Source organism: Lutra lutra, chromosome 2, assembly GCF_902655055.1.
Source record: "Lutra lutra chromosome 2, mLutLut1.2, whole genome shotgun sequence".
Taxonomy (NCBI): Eukaryota; Metazoa; Chordata; class Mammalia; order Carnivora; family Mustelidae; genus Lutra; species Lutra lutra.
Window position 1 is genome coordinate 80343065 of NC_062279.1, and position 17893 is coordinate 80360957.

A 17893-nucleotide genomic window follows, 5' to 3' on the forward strand; every position below is an offset into this window, starting at 1 on the left:
CTACCAGGGGTACTTCTTTGCCCTTTGGGCAGAGACAGTAGTTCCTGCTCTGCTACCTCCTTCTGCCCTAGCAACTAACTTACTCAGTGTACCATTCTAAAGCAAATAGTCATTGCCTACTATACTTGGTCAAAATGTTTACTCATAGCTCACTTCCTCACACAGTGTAGGTCAACTTTATATGTTAGTCTGGGTTATACACTTTTTAAAGAACATGCCAGATTTGTAACCCATGTTTAAGTTAGTTTCTCAAATGGAAGGCAGAGATGATTCCATCTCTTCTCTGAAATACCTACTTCATGTAACATGCAAACATGGTCTCTGCAGGTTCAGAAGACCAATATTGTTTTTATACTTAAGTGTGCTATTATCTTAAATTTGAAAAAACCAATGAGCTAATGTTATTGTATAATGTACTTCAGGTTTACCAAGCCACACAAGAATTAAAACAAATCTAAAAAGTACAGAACAGAGTTTTAGATTTATCAACACAGCTAATAATTTGAAAGGTTCACATTGTTTAAATACTTTTTCAACAGGTTATTTTCAGCAGCTGTGGGATTTTATAACTGGGTTCAGAAATATTACTTAGGTGTCTTTTTTAGTTTAGTTGTTTGGTTTCGTTTTGTTTTGTTTTTGAAGAGGAGACAGGTCCCTTTAGACTATTTATCCTATGATTTTGATACCAGAAAACTTTTCATTATAATTAATGGAAAGAAAGAAGAAACTGAGTTGTGTAAAATGAGATACCTTTAAGCAATGCCACAATGCATACCAGAAACATCAAGAAAGGAAGTTCCCTACAAAAAAAAAAAAAGCATTAATATTTCAAGAGATCAGATTCTGGAATACCAGAGAATCTTTAAGGACTGTCAGTCTTCAAGGGTGCCTGGGTGGCTCAGTGGGTTAAAGCCTCTACTTTCAGCTCAGGTCATGATCCCAGGGTCCTGGGATCGAGCCCCACATCGGGCTCTCTGCCTGTCAGGGAGCCTGCTTCCTCCTCTCTCTCTCTCTCTCTCTCTCTGACTGCATCTCTGCCTACTTGTGATCTCTGTCAAATAAATGGATAAAATCTTAAAAAAAAAAAAAAAGGACTGTCAGTCTTCAAAACTCTAAAATGTGTTCATTAATTCATTCATTCACTCATTCAACGGGTATTTATTAAATGCCAACTTCCTGCCAAGCACTGCATTAAGCACTATAGATACAATGACATGGCTAGGATTTAGAAGAACTCCCACATCAACGCTTTAACCACAGCATGTATGTTTCCTTGTTTCATTCAATTATTTTCAAATATATGCTCTAAAGTGGGAAATTTAAAAGACATTCTTATTACTATTTCTCAATCATATTTTATAAAAAGACTTTGAGAAAATGAGGACAATTAAGAGCTAACTGGTAACACACATTTTTTTCTATAACCCTAACCTGTTTCGCATGTAAGAAAAAAGAAAAAGTCCAATCTTCTGGATATACCAGGGAGATAGAGTTGGCAGTATGAAGTATTTATAAGGTGTTAAGAGCAGAACAGATTAGATTGGTGATTTTGTTGCTTCTTCCTAACACATCTTAAATCAACACCTGTTTCATTTCTCGAGGAACGTGCAGGTTAACATCTAACTTGTCTTCAACTTGTGAAGAAACAGGGTTGCCATGACAACTGAATGAAAAGTTTAGTTAGCAGAATTTCTCAAATGAAATGCAAAAATCTACTCGATGCCATTTAACTGATACATTTGTACTTATAAGCAAATTCTACTTTTCTGTTTGTCAAACTATTAAAGTAAATGTTAACCTATTCTCTGGAAAGTTTCATGATAAAATATTAAACATACACACACATCTTTTTGTTAGAATCGGCCACAAATAAATAAAATTGTGGACAATAACCGTTAAATCTTGGCAGTGCTGCATTTAGTATTACAGGGTCTCAAGTAGACCTAAATCAAGAAAAAGCAGACACTTATAAGTTTATTTCTTGTTACGTTAAATTATCAGGTAAATTCATGTACATGTTTAATTTCTACTTATAGTTATTATACAAAGCAATCTAGGGGATATTCAAATACATGAACTATCAATTTTTTTTCAGAAAAAAAAAACATTTCCATCAAAAACACACAGAGTTTAGGCTGTTTACATATGCTGCATAATCATTAACTTCCAACATGCAAACTAACCTTACTGGAAACTGAAGTCCCCACCAGATACGTGGTTTCTCAATCTGTCCCCCCACAGTTTGGGGGAATATATTTCTACTGCACCTATGCCTACTCTCACATTGGGACCTTGCATGACGTGGTAGTCATTTTCAATTAGAAAACAGTAGATAATCAAACACCAGTGATCACTTATTTACAGATATATTATAACAAATACAGAAGTGCTCTTATTTATGATTTTTAAAAGTCAGGTGTAGTGATAAAATCATCTTCATAAAGCAGTATACATATCTATTTATAACACTCTGCTGGGCACAAATTCTAGAGTATAATCTATAAATTAAACAAGAGTACAGGGACAAATAACTAGAAAAATATTCTAAATATATATAAATGAAAGTCATACAGTTAAAAAGAGTAATGTGATAGTCAGGAATCTAGATTATCCATGCTAATACTAAAATCTTATGTAACAGAAGGAACACTCTGTTATACAACACTTACCCACAATGTTACAGTATTAATGGCGACATTTATTAGATTTCATATATTGCATTATTTTGGCACAAACAACGCAATAAGAAAAAAAATATGTAGCATGGTGTGTGAGAAGGCACATTGTCCTTTTCAGAAGTTCATTATAAAGGCAGCTGGACAGATTCTGGCTAAACACAAGTGGGATGCCAGCCCATCTCCTTCCATCCCCATCCCACCCTCCCATTCAAGCACTGGTTACAAAAGTGCCTGTGTGGCCCTGAGAAGTGAGTCATGGATGTTCCATTTACAGATGGGGTGGAGTTGAGGGAAATCACTATTACATGCCCAGTTAGCTGGAAAAGTCCATCCTGTTTTTCCTCTTTTACATAATAATCATTTTTCACAAACCTGAGATAAAGAATACTCAGTAAGTAGGAACTCACCAAATATTTCAGCACTCGGATGCAAAAGGGAAAGACTTAACTTTTACAGCCAAGGACATGACCTCATAGTGCAGGCCTAACAATTCACACTAGGCAAGGGACTTGTCCAATCAGGATAAAACATTTGTTCCTTTTAGCCCACACCAAGAAAAACAGTGGCTGGAGAAACAAGCACAGTGCCAGTTCCCGAATCAGATTCACCCACCAGGAGTTCACACAGACAGCCAAAGCATTTCGTGAGTGCAAAGACAATCTTTTACAACTTCCTTTGCCTAGGAAACAAAACAGCAAAGTGGCTTCCTTAAGCTGATCTCACAAGTAAACCATGAGAAACACTACCTATAGCCACAATGACAAAAATCAATGCTCTCTTTAGATCTACAGACTATGCATTAAAACGCCACATGACTTGGCCCATCTTGTGATACCACCTCCTAAGCCAAATCACAATGTGTTAACATGACCAGTTCGCATTTCAGAACTCAAAATTATCATACATATTTTAGCTTTAAAAATACCTATTTCAAGCCCCTTCATTTCTCCAAGTTCTCCCAAAATCTAAAAGGCTGTGTCACTTTCTAAACGTATTTCAAATAAATCTTAATTTGATCTCTCTCTCTCTCTCCGTCACCAGCTGAAGAGCTGCACGTGGCTCCTAACCTGTGCTCTGAGCCATGGTGAGGATTACAGTGGGGTCCGAAGCATGGGGGAAGCCCTGACCCTACCCAACCAGTAAAAATTGTGCATACGTACATTGCCAACAATTATCAGTATCACCAATTAAACTGGCCTCCTAAGGCTCGTAATGAACTTAGGTGTTAAGCACATTAAAATTCACAGCATATTACTTTTAATAACAGGAGCTACCAGTTATTTTAATGAAGAGGAAAATTTCTATGAAGAGTTTTCATTCAAATCAGGTTTCTCCACAAATATTATCCTTAACCCATCCACCTCCACCTCACAGCGTAGAGTAGTCCAAAGATTATTTAAACATTTAAAATAATTTAAGTCACAAAAGCCACACAAATTCATTAGAGCAAAATCCAAAATACCAACAAAAAACAATATACAAAAGAGTAAAATTAAATTTTCAGCCCCCCCTTGGCTGCCCGTGGCTGGTGTACAGTGCTGCTATCTCTCTTCCATATATGCATAGTCACATATATTTTAAAACTAATCATGTAAGTTTATATCTTTTTTACCTTTTTAAAAAAAAAAGATTTTATTTATTAATTTGTCAGAGAGCGGGAGCACAAGCAGTGGGGGCGGCAGGCAAGGGAGATGCAAGCTCCCCACTGAGCAGGGAGTCTGACTCAGGACTCAATCCCAGGACCCTGGGTTCATGACCTGAGCCGAAGGCAGACACTTAACTGACTGAGCCACCCCGGCGTCCTTGTTTTTACTTTTTCTATCCAGAATTCCTTTCTGTGTGGGTATATACATACCTCTGTGTATGTATATGCCCACGTGTGCATGTATATATGAATATACACATGTATGCGCGCGCGCGCGCACACACACACACATAAAATGGCTGCTGCAGAGTATCATCTACGGTGCGATGGGTATCATTTTGCTTAACAGTAGTTCTCTCATCAGCTAAATAAGATTTTTTTTTGATAAGAAAAAAAATGTAATTCTGAAAAACAAATACACCACACTCCTAAAAATATTCCTGAACTCCTAGTCACCTCTATTCAGGTCTGAGTTACAGCCTGTTGGGTGTCTTAATACACTCTAAAAACTTAAGGTCTTTATTTCACCACTGACAACATCAAAGTAAAAAAAAAAAAAAGGTAAATAAAAACATGTCACTTCAGTTCTGTCTCAAGTCTCTGAAAAATGGTTCAATTATTAATAAAGCCTCAATGTGAATAATACCGAACTCCACGACTTACAAGTCTCTGGGTAATACTTAAAAACATGTTGCACTCCATTAGATCCTTTTCAAAAGATTTTCAAACTACTGTATTACCTCCTTGCCACATATGTAACCCTATGACATAGGATGGTGCTGTGACTTTACAAATGACAAAACAGAGAACCAGAGAAATGAAGACACTTGTCCAGGCCCATGTTGACACGGTGACTGAGGCAGGACTAAATCAGTGGTCTGCTCAATTTGTCTTCTAAGTGCTTTTAACAGAACCCATTGCATTAGCTGGAACAGTCCCTTCTTTACCTCTGCCAAAAAACTCTAATAACCCCCCACAGTGTACGGCATGTTTCAGGACAAGGAGGTATGATGTAATGAGTACACCAATAAATCCAAAACCGCAGGCAAGGAAACCTCCAGGAAGTCTTTTAGAAAGTAGAAAAAAAGAAATCAAAACTACTATTAATGCCACATGTGTCTCAGGTCTGATGTTATAGGAATTAAAAACGAGTGTAATGAAACTACACTGTTTTTTTCTCCAGAATATTCTACTTCAAAAAAATCTCATTGAAAACGTGTGTGTCCTGGGAGCTGGCAGTGGGAGGGGAAGAAGCACTTCTGTGTAATTTCCTTCTGTCCAAGAGACTAATTTATATTCCTACTCTCAGTCACACTTAGTCTAAGAACAATGAGATCTTAACGCTGTACTTAATATAAAGATTTACTCTTTATCACTGTTTCAGTTATCTTCTTGTTATATCTTCCAATGAGTACTTTGCTGTTTATTCATCTTGGTAAATAATCTGTTATCCTTTAGATTGCAAACTGCAGTAGGCAGGACCATGAGTGTCCTACCTTGATTTGTACAGGTGGAGTACAAAGCCACAAGTACATGGGCATCAGATGCTATTTGATAACGACGATAAGTAGATTAAATTATACTAACCCTGTAACAGAGTACTTAAATTTGTTCTTACAGAACAATGTGGATTAGTACTAACTAGGCCACTTGGCCTTAGATATTCAGGACTGGAGGGGAGAAGGAATGGAATCTACTTCTAGCCTTTACACAGCTGGCTACCAGGCAGCTGAAATGCTTCTACTTACTCCTCAGGTCCCAGGTGATATATCAACTTACTTCATTTAACTGGTCCAAAATAAAACAGCTGATTACCTATGACCCTTTCACCTCCCTGTTCCATATATTTTTTAGAAGAAGACCTGTCCGCTAATTTAACAGAGACATTAAAAAAAAAACAAACCCACCATAAGATAAAAACTCAAACTTGAACCAGACATGCGAGTCAATGGGCATACCTTGGCTTTTAAAAATTCCTATGTGAACATGCTGACCTCAAATCCAAGGTAATGAGGAACCTAATTTTACTTCTGACTTGAGCCACTAGACAAAGTACCTCTTTTTGTTCTACTTTATCCCTCTAGAACAAAGGGTTGTTCAAATACATATTTATGTATCAACTAATTAAAAGTGAAAGTATTCTGAAAACAAGCAAATAAAGATTACTTTCAAATTTCAAGACCATGATTTTTATAACTTTACCATGAATTTTATAACTTTAAATAGAGCTTACATTTCACAATACCATAATCATATCTTCTCCTAAACATATAAAATCAATCTCTTTTGATTTCTTTTGTTTTCCTAGAAGTCTCTTTCCTCAAAGCAATAAAAGGGCTTTTGCTGAGATCCCAAACGAAACACACTTAAGAAGAAATCTTGACTGTGATGTTCCTCTTTTTAGATGGAACACCAGAAAGCATGAAGATCTGAAAATGACCTATGAGATAAGCTACTTATACTGGACAAAAAATGTCCTCTCTAATCAATTATAGTATATGAAAACCGGAGGAGTGAGAGGGAACAGTAAGAAACCGAGGGAAGTGCCCAGGAAGCGCACAAGAGTACACAGAGTAAAACAGAGGGCAAAACTTGCAGAAAGGCTAAACTTAAGAGAATTGGAGAAAAGTTTAAAATAACTAGTGAAAGCCCACCGCGGGAACAGAAGAGATATAAAAAGGTTTTCAAAAACTCTAGAACAAATATACATATGTGTGTGTGTATAAGCATGCCTTTATATATACAATATATATGTATAATGTATATATTTATAAAAATATATAAAGTTGGATCTTATTTTTACTTAGGCTTTTCTCCAAAATATATGTTAATATATGCTACAAAACTGCCCAAAAAGTCTATCTGATTCCTCAGGAGACTTTCATTCCTAAGATCCACAAGTTACATGCTATATTTAAATGCACTGAAAAATAAAAATTCACGTTAGGAATACTAGATTTTTAACCTAAACGTTTTTACTTTAACTTCTGAAAATCTATTCAACTATGAAGTGGGTTCCTAAGGGCAGCTAATCCCCTGTATAAGGCACCCACTTCCCCAAAAAGCACATGCCAGCTTCTGTCTGGTAATATGGATAAAATGGATAAATTGAAGCACAAGGATAAGAAAAGGAAATTTTCTAAGAGACTTTTCCCAGGAGGGCTACACATAATTATTTATACATAATGTATTATAGATATCTAAGAGTGAGACAAGGTGGAGAGAGCAGGAGGAAAGACTTGCTTGGGTATCCTTAGTTGATCTGGTGTGCACTGGTTGCTTTATCCCCACCTTCCTGCGTCTTCCCAGACATGTGTTAGTTCACTTCTTTTTCCATGGTGACCCCGAGCAGGGACACAGCTAAAGGGCCTCAGGAGTGAAATGTTCAACTGACTGCTCCAATTCTCCCAATCTACCTCAAAAATCTACCTCAAAAAACTTGTAGAAAATCTTAAGGAGGTCAAGGAAAAAAAAAAACAAAACAGTCCTTGGCATACTTTTGTGTTCTTCATTATACACCAATGGGACGTCAGAACATTATACTGAAAATGTTCCCACAAAGTGGGAATCAATTGCCCTAATATGGCCAAGCCCTAAATATAGCCAAATTTTTTTTGTTCAAATACACTCCATTAAACTTGTGGATGGAGGAAATGGTGGTGGGCAACTGGGCAGAGAGCACAGGAAACAATGACAGTGTAACTCCACTATCTCCACCAGCATTAAAATGGCTTTAAATGTCCTTGACAAGGGCTGCCAAAGTAAAGACACCAGTAACACACATGCCCTTTTTTCTCCAGGCTTTGTTCCCTTGATCAAGTCTGGGTTACTGGGAGGGAAGAAAAGAAATTCCATACCCTGGGTCTGAAGTAATTCTACCATTCTGAGAAGGGACACAAACATCACTAGTACTCAAAGCAGTGAAAGGAATAGGATTCCCTACTCGAATTTTAAGAACCCACTTAGTCTAAAGGAAACATGAGAATTTAACTAGAGTAGTTGAAAGTCCTCACAATTTACCTTCCAAACAAAATCACACCCACACGCACCCACACACAACAAAATACTGATATTTAATATTCACATAACTGCAATGAGGGGCTATGTTCTAAATGAATGGGATTCAAGATAAGCAAAATCTAGAATATAAAACTTAACCCAAAATGTATTCAAAGTTTCACTTCAAACTTTTAAAAGGTTTATTCTACCGGTTCTGGACTTGTTCCATAAACTAATTCTGCAAGACATTTTGGTCAAAAAACATGTAGCACTGTGTCACAGCTAGAAGCAGATAATTTAAAAATTCACTGAATAAAACTGTTAAAAGTACATAAACAAAACCTATTACATATGTGGGCTGAAAGGCAACACAGGACATTTTAAGTCACCCTCTAAAAGTTTGCTCTTGAAAGCAGAATAACATTGGGATTTTAAAGACTGGATTCCGTGGTCAAGCTGCCTGGGTCAAAGGCAGTCTCTGCCACTACAGCGGTGGATCTTAGGCATGCTGTTTAAGTTCCCCGTGACTTTAAGTTTCCTCATCTGTAAAATGGGAGTTGTAATAGCACCTACCTCACAGGGTTGTTAAAGAAATAAATGAAAGAAATCAGCATAAACCATTTAAGTTGGTAAACGCTCAATAAATACTAGAAATTATTAACCAAAGGTGTGTGTTCACAAGGTCGGATCTATTAAATATATGCATCAGCGCTGTTAAATTAAACACTCAACCATTTCATAAAAGCAGCTTACTCCCCTTTTCCATACATCAGGCGGCATCAACCTTCAAAATGATGTGGAAATTACATACTTTCACTCATCCGTCTGAAAGCCTGTCATATACAGCAAGAAAGAAGGAAGATGCCTTTTTCTTGACTGTTGCTCCTTCCTAACTTCAAAATACTGTCACGTACACAATAGGTTGAAGCTGCCCTCAAAATGACAGCTCACAGCTTTGCAGCGCCCGCAGAGACGCCCAGGCGGCTCTGCCGGGAAGGGGTTCACCCCATTTCACCGCCAATCTCCCACCTCCACAGCGAAGGAGGCGCACGCCTGGGAATCCCAAGGAACACAAGAGAACTCTCTGCAAGGAGGAAGGGACCCTGAGTAGTGGGGAAAGAGAGGGAGGGAAGAAGGGGAATGAGAGAGGAAAGAACCCTCCCGGTCAAAGAGGTTTCGGAGCCACCCTCGGATCAGGCGCGTCCACGATGACAAGCCCGGGACCCGTTGCCGGCGATGGGCTGCGACGTCCCGAGCGGCCCACTCCCTGCTCCTTCCCTCTCCCGGCGGGCACCAAAGCCAACTCCGTTCCCGCTCCAGTCTCGCCTCCCGGCGCCCTCTCACCTAAACGCGGGTCCTTCCTTGGAAGCCCTGCCCTGGGCAGACGCCGACGCGGTGCTACCGCCGCTGCCGCTGCCCTTTTTGTTAAAGAGCTTCTGGAGCAGGGTCGGGGCCATGATGCTGCCGCCGCCGCTGCAGCTCCGGCCGTGGCGCTCGAGGGGCCAGCAGCTCAGCGCGCGGCCGGGAGCGGCGGCCGCGGCGGCGGGGCCATCGCGGCGGCGGCGGCGCGGCCGCCCAGCCTTGTGGGAGCGCGGGACCGCTGCGGCTGAGTAACTCTGCTCCGCGTCGGGGCCGCGGGAGGCCGGTCATATGACTGAGCCGGCCCGCCGCCGCCGCCTCGCGCGCTGACAGTTATCTCCTGCGGGAGGAGCCCGCAGCCCCACGGCGGCGGCGGTGGCGGCGGCGCGGGAGGAGCGCGGCCACCCGGGCGGCGGCCATTGGCCCGGAGGCCGCCCGCCCCGGGCTCACGTAACCCCGGCGGGAGGCGAGGCCCGGATCGGGCGGTCCTGTGCTCCCGGCACGCGGGGAGCGGAGGCGGGGCGGGCGCGGGGCTTAAAGAGGCCCGAGAGGCGGGGGCGGGCGCCGCGCGGCCGTGGTGGGCTGCGGGAGGGGCTCAGCTCAGCTAGAGGCGAGGGGTACCGGAGGTGGCTGCGTTCTTTCGAAAGCGAGGGCGCAGCGGGGCCGATCTTTGTTCTTTTGAGACAAAGCCCTGAACTTGGGTCCTTGCTTTGTGCAGGTGCAAGTGCTCGTGTATAGTAAGCCCATGGCGGGGGGGCTGGGGGGGGGGGCGGTTAATACACGAGGTTGCTGTTTCACAGGACTGATTCGAATCTGACGACACCCAAGGTATTGGCATGTTTCTACCATATCCAGATTAGAGCTCTCCGTTTTTTGTTTTTGTTTTTGAATTTAAACTGTTTAGTCGAATTATTTGCTCTTTAGCATCTTGGGTCGCTATACTATAGTTATATAAAAAGTTGCTTGTGAAATTAAAAAACACATGGAATTTACTACATTGATTTAGAAAATTGAGAAGCTATTTCATAAAAAGAGAATGCTTTCCTAATACGTATTTAACAACCAAGGCACATAATAATCTGATGGCAACAGCAGATAGATATTATTTGATTTGGGGAAGGGAGGAGTTAATCAATCGTATTCGAGTCGGCTTTCCTACCCAGTCCCACCCAGCCTCCATGAGAACTTCAGCCTCTGGTGTAGAACTCTCGAAACAGCCTGTGGTGGTGAAGGAACGTGCCAGACTCAAAGCAGCTTCTTAATCTGCCTTATAGCGTTAGTTCTTCAGTTTTTCTCGTGAGGAGTATTAGAGATAAAAGTTAAGATTCCAACCCTGCCTCTCCTAGCTTTCCTTCATGAGCAGTGAACAGTGACTCACCTGGATTCTCTTAGACTTGTTCAGAGGAGGACCCGTGGAAACTCAAAAAGGCAAATGTATTTCCATGAACATAATTAAAAATACCTCTTTCTGGCTATGGTAGGAAACTAACTGTGAATAATGTTGTGCTGAAATTTCACAAAGGTAAAGGAAAGGTGGTAGAAATTGAAACTCAGTCGTTTTTTCCTTTCAGATTTCTACTATTAAAATGGTTGGATTAAGTGTTCACGCCAATAAGCAATCCTTGTTTTGCACAATGGAGTATACACAGAATCCTGATTTGCAACTTCTATATCTCTCTCTATTTACTGGAAGTATCTACCTCATGGAACTGGCAGTATTGGTCAGTATCCTATCTAACAGGTAGTAGCTTCATCTGCTGTGAGTGTATTAAGACATGGTCCCAGGTATGTTTTGGCTGGCACTTGACCACCCTCCCTCCCCCCATACTTGCTCAGAAAATGTCCTTTATTCCCCCAACTCAAGTGTATTCTCTTATGCCTACAGCTTTTGTAACTGGACACTGAATTTGGCATTGTGTTCTTTGTGCCCCCCCACCTGCAAGGACTATTTCAGTTCCAACCCCAGTCCAAGTGTGCAGAATTACCCAAAAGAGGCAATTCAAAGATCAGCCTGCCCCAGACATCACCCTCAATTTTGATCTTCACTGGTCAACTCTAAAGGGGGTGTGTGCATCTCAAACTATTAAGAACAGACTTCAGTTAGGTGAGAAAAAAAGGAACTGAAATGGTTTCCTTTCCCTTCCCTCCCTTTTTCTCCATTTGCTTCCTCTCAACACCACATTCTTCCTCATTCTGGTTCTGGCCACACCTCTCGCTCTTAATTTTAAAAGCATACAAAAATCCTGACCAGCAAAATGTGGGGAGATTGCTCTAGCCAGCTTTCCTATCCCGGTTTCATTATTTCTCTTTTTGTCTGTTAAAGGCCTCTTCAAAAACCCCGTCTTTTGCCTGTCATCCATTGGTCACTGCCTCATCCCATAAGTCTGTCATACTCCCAGTCTCCAGCTCGGTCATGTGGCTTATCTCCCAATTCCATACATCTCATTTGCCTCATCCCACTCACTCCATCTTAGAAAATCTAATTGGTTGGCTGTTCCTGTATGCAACTATCAAGAGAAGGGAGTAAAGCAATATCCAGAATTCTTGGGAGATGACAGAATAACATTTAATACAGGAAAGGAGGAATTGTAAAAGGGCTTACGTACTTACCCTGTTCTGTTCTGAGTCCTGGTGACAGTTCTCTCCAGTTAGTGAACGTATGTTCTAGAAGTTGGTTTAGGAGTTTCGCTTGTATGATTAGACTGCCTCTGTAGCTTACCTAATAATATCTATTACCCCTTCTTCCTAACAGAACTCAGTTTTGTTCAGGTGTCTATCCCTTCCCTAGGCCAGCAGGCCTCAGGTAGACTGACATTATCCCCAAAGCAGCTGAATGATCTGAGGGTAATTCCAATGCATTTGCAAGGTACTGGTTCAGGAATAAGCCTGTGAGGCAAATCTAGCTAAGGAGGCAAAAAGGAAAGGAGCCAGAGAAGAAGCGATTTCTCACTCTTAATCGAGAACTATAAGGACAGATGTGGTTTGTTGTTGTTTCTTCCTTTGAATGTTGTTTGCCTACATGTAATTCTACAACTATCTTACTAGCAGCTTGGGTGTGAAACCAGTTAGTTCTGGAGATGCCAGGGCAGAGAGGCGGAACAAGCTATGTCTTAATAATACTGTTGAGCCATAATACATCTACCCTAAGCTGACATTCCGCATTTGATGAGATAATATTTCTGTAATCTGAAGCCAAAAGCAGTCTATAAGAGGGTCCTGTTTTGTGTTCTCTATTGCTTGTTATGTGAAATAAATAAACTCCTGCTCGTAGAACCCTCAGTACACCAATAATCACCAATGGACCTGCTTTATCTTTTCCTATATTTTTAAAATTGTCTTTGGATTTTATTTATTTGAGAAAGAATGAGTGGGAGGGGGCAGAGGGAGAAGCAGACTCCTTGCGGAGTAGGGAGTCCAATGTGGGACTTGGTCCTAGGTCCCTGGGATCATGACCTGAGCCAAAGGCAGATGCTTAACCAACTGAGCCACTCAGGCACCCTATTTTTTCATATTTTTAAGTCATTTTGCAAATCATTTATAAAGCAAAAATAAAGGATGGTAGTGAAACAATTTTAAAATAAATTTTAATAATTTAAACAGTGTGGGGTGCTTGAGTGGCTCAGTTGGTTAAGTGTCTGCCTTCAGCTCAGGTCATGACCCTTGGGTCAGGGTCCCAAGCTCATTGCTCAGCTGGGAGCTGCTTCTCCCTCTCTCTCTGCCTGCTGTTTCCCCTGCTTGTGTTCTCTCTCTCTCTCTCTCTCTCTCTCTGTCAAATAAATAAATAAATAAATAAATAAAAAGAATTTAAACATAGCAAATTCAAGTTTTTATCTTATATTTTCCTGCAATTATAGAAACATTACCCTAAATGGGCCTTTTTTTTTTTAAAGTAATCCCTATGCCCATCATGGGGCTCAACCCTGAGATCAAGAGTCTCATGCTCTACCAACTGAGGCTAGGTACCCCAAACCATATCCTTTACATACAACTACTGATCAATGTGTATGAACCAGGAGTAAAATCATCTCATAAATACTGACTCCAAATTAAAAATACATCTCTATTGTTCTAGTTTATTCTTACTTTTGCTGCTTCTTGCCCTTGAATCAACAAAAATACTTTCGAAAATATAGGTGGCTTGAAATCTTGTTGAAAAGAAGGTAACCGTCTTCTTAGCTGTAAAATATTTTCATATTTAGATTTATAAACAACAATTAGAACTAGCAGTTTAAACACATTGGACTTCCTAAACTTATATAATGTATGTCAATTATATTTCAGTAAAACTAGAAGAAAAAAGATCCTGCAATTCAGTTTTTCCTCCTATACCATGATTTCCTTCCAGTCATCTTTGCATATACATTGCCTTTAGCATTTGTTGACTTCAAACTATATCAACTATAAATGATGCAAAACATCAAAAAAAGATGACAAAATACATGACATGTGTTTTGGATGGCTTGGGTTCTTGTAAAATATTGAATAATGGAGTCATTCCTGTTGAATAGATAGGAATACCATATTTCCTTTTTGTCTTTGAATATATATTGTTGAATTGTCAATTCTTGAGTGTGAGTAAAGTTAGGATATCATCATCTAAAGACTCATCTGGGGCTGCCTCGCTGGCTCAGTTGGTAGAGCATGCGACTCTTGATCTCATAGTTTTGAGTTCAAGCTCCACGTTGGGTGTACAGATTACTTAACAAACAACAAATAAAATCTCTAAAAAATAAATAAATAAAGGCTCATCATCTGGTATTCCACTTGTGTGATAAATTTCACCATTATCATTAAAGTCTAGTGTCTTTTTGCATTTATTTTTTGATTTTTCTAATACTTTTGAAGTGTTTTCTTCTACCAGTTTTCTTTTCTTTGCCACTATGGAACAAAATATGAAATTTCTGAATTTTCACCAGTGTTTAATAAAAGGTTTAATAAAAAAACTATGAAAATCATATCTCCAGATTTTTTTATACCTTCTTACAAGATGATGCAGTGCTTTGAACAATACAATAAAAGAGTAGAAGAATGATGTAATAATGATGATTTATTTTACTATTGAATCAACCCTCTAGGCAATTCCAAATTGTTTTATTATTATTGTGTCTTCTCTAGCATAGTTGGGAATAGCTGTTGAGTAATGTTGAAATAGTTCCTAGAATGATAATATAGCAAAATGGATAAAGCTAAGGGAAATTAAGATCACTAAGATCCTTCTAATTACAAAAGACTTCAATGTACCCATATGGTAATTGCAAAACAGAATGAGTTATTACATTTTTAAAGTACATTTACTTCTTGTTTTTTTGGAAAAAAATAGGAGTTTAAGCATACTCATGAAATATCCATCCTTATAAATAGTTAGAACCTCTCAGAAAAGAAACTCAAACTCTAAAATTGGATCCAATGGACTCTGATGTGCAAAGGTTAATTCACAGTAAACTGATTCTCTGATATTTGCAGCAGAACTCAATACACTTGATAATCTCACTGTAGCAATCCGTCACCTCCATGGTGTCAAAATCAGAGGACATTTCCCTGTCTTCTTTGCAATCAATATAATTGACCACTTCCTCCTTTTTGAAACCCTCATTTTTAGTACTATCGACCTCTACTAGTTTGAAACAACCTGACCAGCTTCTCCCTCATGCTCTTCTGGAGGGTCCTCCTCTCCCCACCCTTTAAAATATGAAACTTCTCAGGGCTTCTCTTCTCCTCCTCTCATTCATACTCTCCCTCTCCTAGATAAACCAATCCATTCCTGTGACTTTAAATGCCATCTGTATATTGATGATACCTAACCTTTTACCTCCAACCCTAACCTCCATTCTAGATCTTTATAACCAGCTATCTAATTGATATGTCTGGTTGGATAACTGACAGGCATCCCACATTGAACACTCAATCATTTCTTGTTCCAAAGCCTACTTCTCTTGCCTTTTCCCTCTTTACACATTTATAATACCTGCCTTTACACATTTGTTTACAACAGAAACCTAGGAAGCATCCTTAACCTTTGCTCTCTCCTCATCCAAAATATTTCTCACTTCCATTTTTCTCCCTGTTCATTGTTACAACCCTAGTCCAAGTCAGTATTGTCTCCTGCCTACAATTGTTGTAACTGGTTACTTTCTTGCCCCATCTCAAATATATTCAACATGCAGCTGCCATAGAGATCATTAAAAAATATAAATTGTTGTCACTTCTTTGATTAAACTTTTTAGTAGCTTCCCATTGCACTTAGTAAAATCCAAAATTCTTCACATAAACTTCCATATAATTAGGTCCTTCCCTCCCTCTCCAAACTTACTTTACATTCCCCTCCACCCCCACTCATTTGCTAACCTCCTGTCACACTGGTATATTTTCATTTCTTATACCTGGTATCCTCTGCCAGGAATGCCTCCACCCCTAGCTCACAATTCCCTCTGAATAATTATCTTTCAGTTCTCAATTTAATGTCACTTACTCATGTTGACTGTCTGACTCTCTCAGTCTCCATTCTCAGTTAAGGATACTTTTTCCCCTCCTATGTTTGTTATAGCACCCTTTTCTGTTCCTTTAAAGCACTTCTCAGGGTGGCACTTCTCTGAGTGGCTCTGTCAGTTAAGCATCTGCCTTCAGCTCAGGTAATGATCCTGGGGTCCTGGGATGGAGCCCCACATTTGGCTTCCTGCTCAGCGGGGAGTCTGCTTCTCACTCCCCCTCTGCCTGCCTCTGCCTCATCCCTCTACTCCCCCTCTCTGCTTATGTTCTCTCTGTCTCTCTCTGTCAAATAAATAAAAACTTAAAGCATTTATCACAATTTATAATTAACCAATAAATAAATATATAACACCTTAGTTTCCCACTAGACATATAAATTCCTTAGGTCAGAGGACTATATCTTGTTGACTAATATGCCTGGCACTTGGTGTCTTCTCAAAAGACATTTGTTGACTAAATGAATGAATGTGTGAGCCAGTGAATGAATGAAGTTCACAGTCTCTACCTCTACTGCATGTAAGCTCTAGACCCTCACAAAAGAATTCTCTGTAATAATCACTAGATGAGGAAAACTTCCTGAACTTTTTCCACTTACTTGCTTTGGTTGGAAAAAAGATCAGTGCTGGCCACTTTTAAGTCCCCATTAGGAAACTGATCATTTATGGGGCTCACACTTTTGTTCCTAATTTCCTGGTTTAACAAAGCCTTCTTGCTTGAGCATCATCAAAGAATCCTGCCTCAGGTGTGAGTTTTGTGTGTCTAATTTGCCTAACATTTAATAGTACCAACTGCTTTTTCTCTCATCAGCCCCTTGCACCAAAGCCCCGTCCTGAGACAAAGCATATTGTATCAGTTAGGAGGCCTTTTGCTACAAGTAACAGAAGCTCCAACCCAAATTGGAGTAAACAATAAAGGGATTTTTTTTCTCAGAAAACAAAAGATCCAAAGGTAGGTCAGGATCTGAGCATGGTACATCAGAGTTCTGATTCTGCTTCTCTAGGATTCTTTTGGCTCTGTTTTCCTCTGTGTATTGGATTCTTTTTCAGGCTGATAGCAGTATGGTCCCCAAAGCTCCTGGGATTATGTGCAGATGCAACAAAGTCCAACAGAAGATGGGGGTGGTCTCTTTCCATGTGTCTTAGTTTCTCAAAAGCTCTACAGATTTTAATCATTGGCAAGAGAAATATGGCGTTACCATGATTAGCTTTGACTAATGGGGAGATTTCCTAAGTCACATATGGGGAGGGTTAAGTCACTGGAACAAAATCAAGGCTCTAACAAAGAGAAATGCAGAGTGGGGAAAGTAACTGTTGGGTAGAAAACCAAAAGAATCAGCCACATATGCATTCATTTATACATCATAAAATGCAGGCAGCTGTATTTTCCCTGAGTGTTTTTCAAGAACCCACCACACCATCACTATGGATTCTTAGTCTCGCCTATGGATTCTTTTTTTTTTCTTTCTTTCTTTCTTTTTAAGATATTACTTATTTATTTGTCAGGGAGAGAGAGAAACAGGCAGGCAGAGAGAAAAGCAGGCTCCCTGCTGAGCAAGGAGCCCAAAGCAGAGCTCAATCCCAGGACTTTGGGATCATGACCTGAGCCAAAAGCAGATGCTTAACTGACTGAGCCACCCAGACATCACTAGATTATGAATTCTTTTTTTTTTTAAGATTTTATTTATTTATTTGACAGACAGAGATCACAAGTAGGCAGAGAGGCAGGC

General features: G+C 39.9%; 1 protein-coding gene and 1 long non-coding RNA gene across 4 annotated transcripts in view; one reads left to right on the top strand and one right to left on the bottom strand.

Annotated features, from left to right (window-relative positions):
- Positions 1–9974, bottom strand: part of FNIP2 (folliculin interacting protein 2) — a 132866-nt gene extending 122892 nt beyond the window's left edge. For both annotated transcript variants that reach the window (XM_047717798.1, XM_047717794.1), the window contains exon 1: positions 9667–9974. In XM_047717798.1, coding sequence (XP_047573754.1) covers positions 9667–9779 — 113 coding nt within the window. In that variant the 5' untranslated portion in view covers positions 9780–9974. The remainder of the gene's footprint in view (positions 1–9666) is intronic.
- Positions 9975–10201: 227 nt separating this feature from the next.
- LOC125093096 (uncharacterized) overlaps positions 10202–17893 on the top strand; it is a 33372-nt gene continuing 25680 nt past the window's right edge. For both annotated transcript variants that reach the window (XR_007125149.1, XR_007125150.1), the window contains exons 1-2: positions 10202–10509; positions 11567–11785. This is a non-coding gene — a long non-coding RNA (uncharacterized LOC125093096). The remainder of the gene's footprint in view (positions 10510–11566; positions 11786–17893) is intronic.